At 34.2% G+C, this 14,116-nt stretch overlaps 1 protein-coding gene across 1 annotated transcript in view; it reads right to left on the minus strand.

Annotated features, from left to right (window-relative positions):
- LOC149795292 (eukaryotic translation initiation factor 2-alpha kinase 3-like) overlaps positions 1-14,116 on the minus strand; it is a 73,580-nt gene that overhangs the window by 51,564 nt on the left and 7,900 nt on the right. The window contains exons 2-4 of the mRNA XM_089965013.1: positions 11,618-11,747; positions 6,785-6,982; positions 1,697-1,827 (exon numbers count right to left, since the gene is read on the minus strand). Of these exons, the coding sequence (XP_089821139.1) occupies positions 1,697-1,827; positions 6,785-6,982; positions 11,618-11,747 (459 nt within the window). The remainder of the gene's footprint in view (positions 1-1,696; positions 1,828-6,784; positions 6,983-11,617; positions 11,748-14,116) is intronic.

Raw genomic sequence — 14,116 nt, forward strand, 5'->3', positions numbered from 1 at the left:
AAGTTATAATTACCATAATGGCAATGCTACACCAACAAGTTATACATATACCATAATGTCAATGATACACCAACAAATTATATATATCATAATGGCAATGCTAAACCAACAAGTAATATATACCATAATGGCAATGCTACCCCAACAAGTAATATATACCATAATGGCAATGCTACACCAACAAGTAATATATACCATAATGGCAATGCTACACCAACAAGTTATATACACCATAAAGACAATGCTACACCAATAATATATACCATAATGGCAATACTTCACCAATAATATATACCATAATGGCAATGCTTCACCAACAAGTAATATATACCATAATGGCAATGCTACACCAACAAGTAATATATACCACAATGACAATGTTACACCAATAAGTAAAATATTGCCATACACCAATAAGTAATATATACCATAATTGCAATGCTTCACCAACAATATATACCATAATGGCAATGCTTCACCAACAAGTAATATATACCACAATGACAATGCTACACCAATAAGTAAAATATACCATAATGGCAATGCTACACCAACAAGTAATATATACCATAATTGCAATGCTTCACCAACAAGTTACATATACCATAATGGCAATGCTTCACCAACAATATATACCATAATGGCAATGCTACACCAAGCTGCTATATGCTACATTTAATGGCAGATGGTCAACATGCATGCATCAGCAGTTTACATCAAAGTTTTTACAATTACTGAGGTTTCTTACAAACAGTATTTGAAAATACTTTGAATATAATGGATTAATGCAGAGGGGCAATTTGACTTGCCATCTGTATACAAAGGTCACTTTACTTACCTAAATTGTTTAGTTGCAAACTGGACAAAATCCAGAACTTCTATGAGACCGACCATCCACCCTAAAATTTGCCACTGCACAGTTATTCTACACCATGCCCAGTAATGTCAGAAAATAATAAAAAGTGACAGGAGAATAAACAAGGTGGCAGAACAACTTGTTACTCAAGTGATGTTCCATCTGAGACAGCCTTGGACTTTTTAGAGTATAGTGGTTTGGATCAAAGATACGACTTTGTATTCTGAGGATTTGACATGTTTTTGCTTTTATCTTCCCTTTGTATGCCTTTATGGGGCTACCTAAGCATATCTCCCACAACAGAGCCAGGATTCTGTCAATATTAAACAATGATGATCACGAAAATAAAGACACATAATAAAAAATGAGACTATACACACAGCATGGGGTATCCACTTCACTGGTAACAGTGGAGAAAAATGAATTGGATTTAATTAAACAATTAAAATGTTGTAATTAATCAATTAACGTGCTCTGTGAATATCTACAGACTGTGACAGTTAAAATGAGACCACTCTAACTCAGAGATGGGAGTGTTCATTCAAAGTTAGGTAATTTGTTTAACTTCCTATTATAAATGTTATACTCTGAAGCTATTACCTTCAACAGAGTCTGTAATTAATATAAATTTAAATGAACAATTAATCATTTGTGTCAATAATAGGATCATTTATCTAATTCAGGAATTTACATGTAAGTACAGATGAAAATTCCTTTTCCCCTCATCATGAATATTGACCCCACAGATCATCCATTTGTGATTAAGCACGGTTAATGCAACAATTTTCATGTAAATGGTTTGGATAGGATAAACAAGATCAGTCTGTAATTGAGACTCACTTTTCACCACCTGATCTAGAGTCCACAGCTCTGACTGTCTGTGTGTTGCGTGTAATGATCAGTATATCATCGCTGTCTGTGATATCCTCCCCAAACACAGAACAGCCATCTGAGGTACAGGTGTAACGAACCTGTGAAAAATCAATCAATTAATCAGTGGCTGAATGAATGAATGAATGGATGAATGAATAAATTTATTTTTGAGTTTGTTCAAGTGATTTTGACTGAGAAGACCTGTAGGCTAACTGGCTGATGAGCATTCTGAATCTTCTATTTAAAAGCTTCATATTAAATAATATAAATTTGCTAAACAAAATGAAACACAGACATAAAAGGATAAAGTACCAAGTAGTTATTTCCGGATGTACAACGTATACCTTGATGTCAAAAGAGCTCACTATAGTAAAAACACATGCTTCCATGACCTCCAGTATCTGGTCCTAGATTATCCATTTTCAAAACCTGATCTGCATTTTATTATATACAGTACTGGACTCAGTGTCTGGAAAAAGTACATTTCTAGTAAGTTATGTTTCTCTGAGAATACTTACTCAATCACATTAACATTACAAAATAAACTCTGCTATCTCTTAAAATCCAGTAATTTTGTCTTTCCCATCTGTAGAACATATAGTCAAAGAGAAGAAACTCTTATCCATTACCTCCCCTGATCATTGTAAAGTGGTACCCATCAGCTAGATGTTTACAGGTTTAAGCTGAATGATAAATTGAGGATGCTGACAATAATGGGGAGAGTGAAGAGTTTAATAGTAATGTAATCAGAAAAGTATTCTTACAGAAACATAATTTACTTAAAAATTTACCTCCTCCATCAAATACATTCCCCAATTACATTAACATTAGGATAAGTAATTGGAGATGGAAACGTATAGCATCCCAACTTTATGAGTACCCTTAGAGGAGCAAATTGCTGGACTTTTGATTGACACAATGCTGGAGGTCCAATCAGCACAAACATAAACTACTCTGCTACCATGAGGACATTAAAATAAACAGCTACATAATCAGTGACAACAATAGATGGATAAGAAAGAATAGCTTTTCCTAACCGAGAAAAAAAAAACACAAGTGAATCCAGCAAAAGCACTAATCCTATGCCCATATAAGAAAGTGGTGCTGATGTCAATTTTGCCAAATGCTGATTCAATTATATTCTTTAGATGATGTAGAACAAAGTTTAAGAATGGTAACCATGCATGCCACCAAAAGCGTTTGTTATAGCTCAGATGGAAACATTACAAGGGAGTATCTAATTTTTTGTGATTTCAGAGCATACTAGGGTACATTGCACACTTTAGCAATGATGCTGGCTCTAAAGGGGTTATATTCCCTTTCCCAGCCTTACCAGAGGAAAGAGATGTTGGATCCCATGACTGTTCTCCACGTGCTTTAAGAAGAGAGAATGCACCAAATTTTGCATTAATGTATTCATCAAGGACAGGAAATGGATGATCATGCTTGGATTGCCCAATGGCTGCAACCTATTCTAAGCTACAAAACCTGGCTACATCATTAGGACCATGGAATCATCTGGAGATATCCTGGGCCAGTTCAAAGGGCATGCAACTCACCCTACATTCTGAAGCTAAAGCTCTCCAAAAACACATGATAGCAATGAGGTTATGGTTCAAGGCTCAAACTCATTTGAGTTCAGCCATGTCAAAACTCACAACAGATTTCCTTTAAGAAACTAGATAAGAGATTTGGGCATTTTAAATTAAAACTGGCTAGCAGGTCTAACAGACCCTTATGATGTCCAATATTGCCTCAATCATGACACCTGACAGCATGGAAGATCATGGAACAGTACTCTTTGATAGTAATTGGAGCTAACTTCTTTTCCTGAAAAATTTAGACATAATTTAATTGCAAGACTGAGGCACTGAAATGTCATTGTTGTTGACCTAGTATACAAGTCACTGAAAACCAACAACTTTCTCTTGTAAGCCTTTAAGCCAGAAGACCTTCTAGCAGTCTAGCTCATGATTCTATCCAGACTGAAGTTTAAATTCCCTTTTACAAAAGGCACCCCTAATAAGAACAGGTCTCCAAAGAAGCCTGTCCAGACACAGGGATGAAACACCTGCAATGGTTGATTGAGAAGGTTCTGATCAATTTTATCCCAATCACATAAGTTTCTGATTGTGGTTGACCTTGCATGGAAAGTACATATATTAACTGAAACCAAGATACAAACTGTAAAAGATAGCCCAAAATGAATTTCTTTTAGTTTTCTAAATTTTGTAATTTAGTTTGGTGTCAGAATGTTACATCTCAGATTCTTATCAAATACTGGTAGAAACTGGAAAAACAGCTGACAGTGTGTATTTAAAGTCAATTTAAAATAGCCTGACATCATAAAATGCTCATGATTTTATGCTGATTGGCAGATTAAGGGAAAGTATGCATACTTTCTCATTCGCAGTTGTGTCTATGTAAACCACAATTTTTTTAAGGCATGTCTGTTCTATAATGATGGAAAATTATATAAGTAGTTAAAAATTGATGAACAAGTTCAATTTACGTAATACCTACCTTAAATTAATACAGAAGCGATTTAGTGTCACAAATGATTTTTAAGAACTATACTTTTTCTAGCCTCTGTTCCTGTTGAATAACCAGTTTTCTTCATGTCCATTGCTGTGTACTCATTAGATTTCCAGTAATATTTTTTATTATGAATTTGAAGATGATTTCATGACAGTAAATCTTTCAGGAAAAAAAAGGATAGGAGTTGTAAAGTCTGGTCAATATGAGTACATGTATAAACATTCTATGAAAGGCATATCGGATAATTGCAACGTAATTTGTACCACGCTGTCCCCAGACCAAGGAGTTATAATGTAAGTTGGTTTGACATCACATTTTGACTATTAAAATGTTATTGAAAAACAAAAAAACATATGAAGGATACCTATCTGTAAGAATTACAGAAAATGGAATAAAAAGTTATCCATTGTACATTAACTGTATTAGAAGATTTAATAGGAATAAAAGAAAATGTTATACAAAAATTTCAATCTGAAATTAATTAAAGGCTCTATTTGACCCCACTGATGATTTTGAAAACATCAAATGGGAAAGAAATGTCTTTGGGTGGATGTAACAAAGGACACACAAAATGTTAATTACCATCTGTACATGCTTATACATAGAGTCCAACTGCAAAGCGCAGAGACCCTGATCTGCCATCGCATTATACCGTGGCAGGTCTAAGTCTGTGCAGTTTTTTTTTTGAGTAATCAGTAGAACAAACAAAACAGACTCTAATCTGAATGCTATGGCAGATCAGGATATTTGTTGTCTGCAGTCTGGCTCGGCATATAAGCAAGTAAATATGGTACCCAAGTTAAGGGCATTAACCCAGGAAGATGGAAACCAAGGATTTCTTAAAATTCTGTCAACTTAATTCTTTCAAGCTGACCATCATTCATTCAGAGTCCTGTAATGTGATTCATAATCTTTGGTGAAAAGCAAGATGGTGTAATGTTACATCATTAACTAATTAATGATTACTATTTTCTGATACCGATTTTAATGTTCAATATAATAAGTAAGATTGGTTATTTTGTGTCTTCTGTTAGCACACAAATTGCAACATCAGTTGATAGTTTCTATGATATTGAGAATACTGCTGGGCAAAGATTCTATTTGTGTCTTATATTACATCTTTTTTCCGAATGAAAAAGCTATTTTTTTCACAGAACCTATGAGGATCTATTACCTCCATTCATATAGAAACAAATTACCCACAAACCAATATTCAAATTTAAGTAACATTTGTTATTTACAATAAGTATGAAATGCTTTAAAAACTACAAGATGTAACGTGATCTAGTATTGTGATATATATACACACATATATATCTGTCTCACAATGCTATTCTGGACATAATGTGCCACCGCTATGGGAAAAACAACATGTTGTTTAGTATTATATGTTTATTTCTTTTCAAAACATTATTTGACAAATCCACTATAACATAATTCATTATAATACACGATTCTCACTATACCACAGTGGTAAATAATGTTGTTCTCAGTATAACACAGCTCCATATATAATGCAGTTGGCAGTTATAGGCCCCAACAACTGCATTTTAATATAATCTTTGACCTTGATATCAATGTCCGAGTATTCAGTATTAACTTGTTCACCGAAATATGATTTAATACAAAGTCTGGTTGTTGCTGTTGTAGGGTTTAATGCCGTTTTCAGCACAAGATAGGCTATACATGGCGGCCAGTATATGTGGTGGAGGAATAACCCTGGAAATCCACGGGAAGAACCACCTACCCACGAGAAGCTACTGGCAGGTTTTCTCAAGTATCCACGTTAGCCGAGCCTGAGACTTGAACCCACGCAGACAGAGGTGAGATGGCAGTGATCTGGAATGGTGAGCACATTAGACCACTCGGCCACTCTGGGCCCCCAAAGTCTGGTAAAAAAATGTCTGTACACTGAATGCAAAAGTCACTGCAGAAGACATAACATTAAATAGATTTTAAAAATGTTTTGTCAGGCAGCCATTTGTAGGTTAGATCAGCATAATTTAAGTAGGAAAAACAATATATTGTAAGAAAAAGAAAATAGTGGGTTTTTAAAATAAAAACACGGTACAAGCATCCATTCAACAAAAGCAGCAGTAGCTACGTAATTCACAATCTCAGCTATGGTGGTCATTTTGATAGGTCATACTGGCATCAACTACGTGTAGTGATTAGTATTTCAGTTAAATCCCTTTGTTGATAAAAACATCCCTTCAAGAAAATGATGACAAGACTTTGATGATTGACACAATGCTGGAGGTCCAGTCAGCACAATTTGCATTTAGGACCAACTACATATCATAAGCAGTCTTTTAGGGGAAGATGATTTGATAATATGATATTGGGAAGTAGCTATAACAAGATAGCCAAGATGGACACCATCATGACCATGTTGAGCAGATCAGCACCATTTCCATTAATACTATCTATATATCACAGAAAGTCTTGCAGCAAACAATCTATGTCATTATAATCATCATTCAGGAAAAGCTGTGATGTAAAAATGTAAAACCTCACCATTCCACTTTTAGGGTCAATTCCATAGGACTTTAAATCCTTGCTCCCAATCATGACAGTGTTGTCCATCACTCTGAATGAAGAGCTAAGAAGGGTATCTGCCGTCATGGGGACTGCCTCAATACTCTCTCCATCATATCTGTACAGACCACCATCAAGGGAAGGAATATACCGGTTGGGAATACCATCGTGCATTATCTGTAATGGACGAATAAAAATAAAAATGATGTAACAACACAACTGGCTATTTTCTTAATTTTTATTTCAACTGGCATGGATTAAAGGATATCTTTCTTATTTTTTAATTTCCATAATATAATTGTACAGGTGTTTTGTTTTAGGGTGGGGGGTGGGGTGTAATTTAGGGTTCTCTGAGGTGGATTATGGCACATGATCTAATAATAATTCAAAATTACAAATAATTCAAAACTTTAAAAGCACCCTACATGTGACCCTTGAAGTATATTTCCATGGATTTTATTATTTTCCCAAATATGATGGGTCCATTACAATAATTCAAAATTTTAGCAGCAGCACCCTACAAGCAACCCATGAAATTTGTTTCCATGGATTTTATTATTTTCCCAAATATGATGGGTCCATTTTTCCTAACCACTTTTTGGGAGCTGTGGTGGCCGGTCTGCCAGACTGATGACCAGAAGTGTGCTGGTTTTACTCTTGGCAGGAACCACACTGGATTGACTGCAATGGTATGTTTGTGGACAGATAATAATCACTGCCATTGCCTCTATACAATATAATCTTTCATGTGTTGATTTACATTAAAACACCAATCAATCAATATCAACCAATCTTGTTTCTTTTTAAATACAAATTAACCTTAATTTATTAACATATATCCATAGGTATATCAGAGCTCTCTGATGCTGAGGGTTAATAACATCCATCCCTTTTACAATGGAAGTTCCAGACCATCAGTCCTCCAAAATAAGGGGAAAAAACTTAGTATGGCCACATAACATAAAGGTGATACATTTTAAAATCTTGATAAATTTGCTCTATTTTTATAGTGTGACAACAGTAAACCATTCTGACCCATGAATGAAAAAGTGAAAGTATTGAAAATATATCTTTCAGATTTTTTCAGGGCAAAAAAGGTAGTTTTAAGGTTCACTTGTTGATATAGTTCAGTCTATTGCATCAAATACATCAAATTCCGTTTTGTTGTCATCACTTTTGAAAAGTCACTATGTTCACATCTAGCATCATTTCTGGCAATGCTTTATTATTGATTTCATCTTCATCTTCATCCATGCTCTCGTGGTGGTGTTCATGCTTAGCATTGTCCTCTCACAAGACATTTCTGACAAGGCCCATGCTGATAATTTTACTATCATTGTTAAGGTTCAAGATCGAACACATGATGCAATGCAAGTTAAGGTCCACTATTTACAATTATTTGGAATATCATGACATCTTCTAAAATATATCTCTAACTGTTACATCTGCTGTATAAACATCTCTAAATAAATAATTTCACATTGAATGTATACTATTTTTAAAAAGACTTTCAATGACTAAAACAATCACAATGAAGACGAAAACTAGATGACTGTATATAACATGACACATAGTAAAAATGTCAATTTCCATCCTTTCATAAAGTAATACAGAACGATATGGCTTTTGTTATGTTCATTTGTATGTCGGTCTCCACAAAAACATTTTTTTCCTAAAGTGAAACTCAAATTGTTCAAGATATTGAACCAAACTTGTGTTGTGTAGGGGTGTGTATTGCCAGCTACAATGTGATATACTGCAATATAAACTATTGCACTGTAATATGTGTACAGGTCAATACATACTGATCACCTGCTACTGACCTGAATAACTTAGAAACCCACACAATACCAACTGTCAGCATTTGATTTTCTGAGCCAGTAAGTATTTTGTTATTAAAAATAACACATTGTATCAAATTTGTTTCTCCTGAACTTGGGAATGAATGAGAAGGAGTACATGTATGGCAGGGTGTTTGCAGCTTGTGGACAATAACCAACTTTCCCCGAGGGATAATTCTCACACACGTGTGGTGAGACTACCGCTAGTCCCTCATACTACTCAAGCATCTAATCCATACCGCCAACGATTTATTAAGTTTCTTTTTGTCATTGCATTTGAAGCCAAACTGAGTATAAACAATTCTTTTCCTGCTAATTGAGTATAAGATCCTGTTTAGCTTTATTCAACAGTGACTAAACATCAGCCACTACAACAGAATGCATTCAAATGGTTGCAACTTTCTTTCATAACACCAAGTAATATTTTCAGTATGCAAAATTAGTTCCACAACCATTCTAAGTGATAGTTATAGGTTACTGCATTTGTATGGAAAAATATGAATGAGTTTTTCGAATGGATATACTGTATGGCCTTGGGAGTGCAGTATATCCATCTGACAAAACGAGTTCATATTTTCCCATACAAATGCAGTAACCTTTTTATTATATGCTAATTTTTTTATTCTACCTAATGCCTAATTATATTAAGAAAATACACTACACGAAACAAAGTAACAATGTATGCCGCATTCCAAACTAAATACACAAGCGCATATTCATAATTACATAACAACAACATTATTACTGCGCACATAACTCCATCCAGATAATTTGAACTTAGTCGCGCGCTCGACATAACTTTGGAAAGAAAATGGCGTGTCTAATTAAAATTGAAGTTTGGAGTCATATTGTGAATGAATGTGCATTGCAACAACTTTTCCATTTGATCTGGAATGAATAAATTTGGGTACTTTTTTCGATTCTACAAAATTTCATGATTAGGGACTGTGTTTATATGTGGCAATTCCACATGAAATACATGGGACTGAAGAAGAGAGGGAGAAGCATGTTGACATCTTAGAAATGTATTTCTGTTTCTGTCACTGAATGTTTGAAATCATAATGTGGGGAAAAATATGAAGTCTTTCAATTGAAATTATCAAAAAGACTATGGAATTTAATGCTTATTTCATTTTGAGTGCAGTAAGGAGGATGTAATTGCACTTATCGAATTTACAGTACAATTTCGAAATGTGTAATCAAGATTGAGAACCTATGACATGGCTCATGTAATTCGGTTTCACAGTACTAAGAAAGTATATTTTGAGGAAATTCAGGATATAAAACTGTAAGTATATTTTTTTGCCATTCTTATCACCAGCTAAAGAAGACAGTATATAACTTGTCACTTGTACGTTATTTGTAAGGACCCTTTCTTGCATCTGTTGTATACTGTAGCTAGCCTAAATCCAAAACATTGTATCAGTGTGGAATGTACCAAAGCAGCTGGTATGCGGCAGTCCAAGAAACATCTGTTTTAGTTCATTTAGAAACAAATATAAACATTTACAATGTAAAGCGCCTCTTATGCAAGTGTACATGATTTGTTTACAAATCAAAAGTGCTGATATCTGCGTCCATTGTTTGTTTACAACAGAAAGTAGTTCCTTTATGCACGTGAATGCAATATGTGTATTTGCACGCGAGTTCAGTATCAGGTAATATTGGATGATTCTGACTACGTAAAGTTAACAGAGGAAAAAATGACCATATAATAATTAGGGATGAAATATTGAAATGAAAGAATTGTAGTACACTGATATGTAGTAATATATTGATATATCATTACAGAAATAGTCCTGGGGTACCTTTTATATTGTGCACATTCAATATTTGTCACGGGGTACCAATTAATCAATACACTGTTACACCACTAGTGTTGGGGTATCTTTTCATACTGTACATTCAATGATTTATCATTACACCACTAGTGTTGGGGTATCTTTTCATACTGTGCATTCAATGATATATCATTACACTACTAGTGTTGGGGTACCTTTCATACTGTGCATTCAATATTTGTCATGGGGTACCAGTATACTGATATATTGTTATACCTAAGCATTCACTATTTTTTATGGGGAAACAATTTTCTTGGATTTCATGGTTGCAACAAAGCATGAATTTAACTTGAAGACTCAATAAATAATTACTGCTCTGTGAAAACAATAGGACCTCTTCCCAATCCATAAATTTAAGGACAGACAAGAATGTAATTTTCCCCAAAACAAGGAAGATTGATGTTCATGAAAATAATTCACTGCACTGTATTTCTACATTAAATATTTTCCTTGTTACCATGGAACAAAATATAGAACAAATAGTATAAAAACAAAGAGAACTAGACCATATAGTGCTTTTGCTCAGAGTCTTTGCAAAAGGGGAACTAACCAGAGGATGTCATCCCTAGACAAGTCTTGGCTTTTAGCACAAGATCTAAAAGGTTAACAAAAATTGTGGAATAAGGTTCAATGTGCCCAATGAGAGTGAAATATGGATTTTGAATTCAAAACTGAACATTTTAGCTTTATTGTACTGGCAAACTGAACATAAAATAATACTGAACTTCTGATTGAGCCTTTGGTACATGTAAGTACTCAAAATATTGAATGGTCAATTTGTGTGGCCCTTTCTGAAAAGGCCATTCCTTGATCAAAAGTCATTTTGCCTGCCACCTAAAAAGTACCTTTTAAACATTAGTCTGCCCAAATGAGAGGCAATTTTCATATGCCACCTTATCATTGCATAAGGGACAGCATAATACAAGGAAACTATTATACAAAAGAAGTGGGATCATATAAAAAGACTACTGTACAGATGCTGGGTGGCATGATATGAGGAGATTAATGAACTAATGTACAGGGGACTACTGTACAACCATACAAAAGACATTAAACTATACTCGGGGACCAGTGTTCAGAAGGGTTGGTCCCATTTTAGGGGACAACTGCTAAGAATCTGTGTGATTTACCTCCAGCTTGCTAATGCTTGAGGACAGCAGAGGTCTGGAGTCAGCATCTATGCTCCAAAGCAGTCGCCCATTGTCATTCACATCCAGAGCAGACATCTTGCCATCAAGTGTACTCACCAGGATCAAGTGTCTGAAATGAACAGGGTTCAAAATCAAGACTTCTATAAACAATAATATATCATAACAATACATACAAATTATTGATGTTCAGTCAGGGATTTCAGTCATCGAGCTGAACATTTGTGTCATATGTGGGCATGGATTCTTTTCATTACAACTGTAAAAAAAAAAAAACCAGAATCACAGCAAAATAATAATAATAATAATAGGAACAAGCATTTATCAAAACTGCATCTGCATGGCTAAAGTTATTACTCATTAAGCATAGAAAATGATAGACATTGCAATGCTTAGACTAATCAGAAATATATATATATATATATATATATATATATATATATATATATATATATATATATATATATATATATATATATATATATAATTGGATATGTATATAATATAGAAGATATGCTCTATTGTGTGTGTATGTAAGCACCCTCAGCTTATTGGCAAATAAACAATACCATATTTTATTGTAATGCTGTTTCACTGAAACTGGAGATGAGCGAGTATAAATCATGAAATCCAAGCTTTTCGGACAACAGTCAAATCATCAATATACAAAATCAATCATACAAAATAAGTCAGCAAAAATCTGTTCATATTTGGGGATATGGACTTGTGATGAAAATGACACCAATGCCAAAAAATGAAAGTGAAACAAAAGGCAAAAGTTTCATTTCACATGATATTTAAGTATCAGTACCTGAAGCTTGTGAGAATGCATCTTGACAACAGCTTACATCTGCAGCCTTGGGTTACATGTAGCTAGGTATGAATGGTGAAGAGTGTAGGGAAATATGAATAATGAAAAATCTAACTTTAAACAAAGATTTGAAAGTATGTCTCATTATAATTCCAGACCCCATGATGTGGGGAGCCCATTATGCTAATTGTCATAGGTGAAGTTCACAAAGTGGAACAACCCAATTCATCTGAAGTAAATGAAAGAAATGCTAGCAAGTACGAACGTTATTACACATCTATACCTTGAATGAGAAATTTTAAGCCATCTGTAATTTAATGATTATCAAAATGTTTGTGAACAGCAGCAACATTTCATTAAAGTAGAATTTTACTCCATACATTGTCAAAACACAGTTCCTGTGATTTTGAAGCAAAAAGTTATCTGCAAAGCAAGCAAATCTAAAACTCAGAACTCCTGGCTGATGGAGTTTTACTTTGTGAAACACAGTAAGAGGGAGCCGCAACACATGTATGCAACGTGTTCTACATGCTTTACTGAACATTCAGAGTAGTTCTCCTTGTTTTTATTCACTATCTTTATCTTGCTGAAATACCGAGTGTTAATTTGACCCATGCTATTCGGGATGATTTTAGCCATGAAATAGCTTGACCGGAAGACATGAATAAGCACAGGCAATGTTTTCAATGATTTCTGTTGATAAAGCATTAACACAGTACAGTATTACTGCTGCATTAACTATAGAGTCTCCATTAAACTTAAAAAAATATAATGACCCTGCCCCTTATCCCCAGTGAATAAGTCAATCACAAATGTGATATATATTCATTTCTGCCAAGACAAATATATCTTGCAATCAAACTGCTTTTCTGACCAGGATTTTTTCAGCAATTCCAGCTGGGAAGTTTGAACAATGCCTTTAATACCTTCCAGTCTCTAGTGAGTGCAAAAATGAACACTAATAGCACTTTTCCCACTGATGTATTTCAACACCTCATTATGTCACAGAAAATTAAATTGTTCACCCCTAATATAATTGTGCTATACTGTTGTACATACAGCAATATATTCAGAGTTACCATGGTACCTATTTAGTCATGTTACCCAACTCAGCAATTACCATGATAGTTTTCTCTACCAGGGGTAATTTTTGCTGGTGAAATATTTATGGCACGACATAAAAACTTTTTACTCATTATTTATTTATTAAGCTCTTTCTTTCCAAAACACAAAGCAATCAATTGACTGACTGATCAATCAGCTTTTAATTGATCAACAGAACAAATGCTTGATCATTAGATTAATTAATACTTAAAAATATAAAGCTGACTGCTGAGGTTGCAATCTTGCATCAAACTGCTTACATTTTTTAAAATAAAAAATTCCCTTTTACAAATTCCAAATCAATCTTGTTTTATGATGCTCATACAATGTAATTTTCCATTCATCCATCCAACCATCAATCAAGATTCCATTTATTTATTTTTCTATCAATGATCTTGTGCTCTTTTAGGATGCCAAAGAAATGTCAGATGAGGAAAAAGAATAGGCAGAAGTTTTGCCAGTGTCCTTCAATGTAGTCAAGATAGAGTCTTGCCAGTGTCCTTCACTGTAGTCAAGATGGAGTCAGCATTATACATTCTGAGATCAGGTTTACCTTGTTGTTATCA

Source organism: Sinohyriopsis cumingii, chromosome 7, assembly GCF_028554795.1.
Source record: "Sinohyriopsis cumingii isolate HCF-2022 chromosome 7, ASM2855479v2, whole genome shotgun sequence".
NCBI lineage: Eukaryota > Metazoa > Mollusca > Bivalvia > Unionida > Unionidae > Sinohyriopsis > Sinohyriopsis cumingii.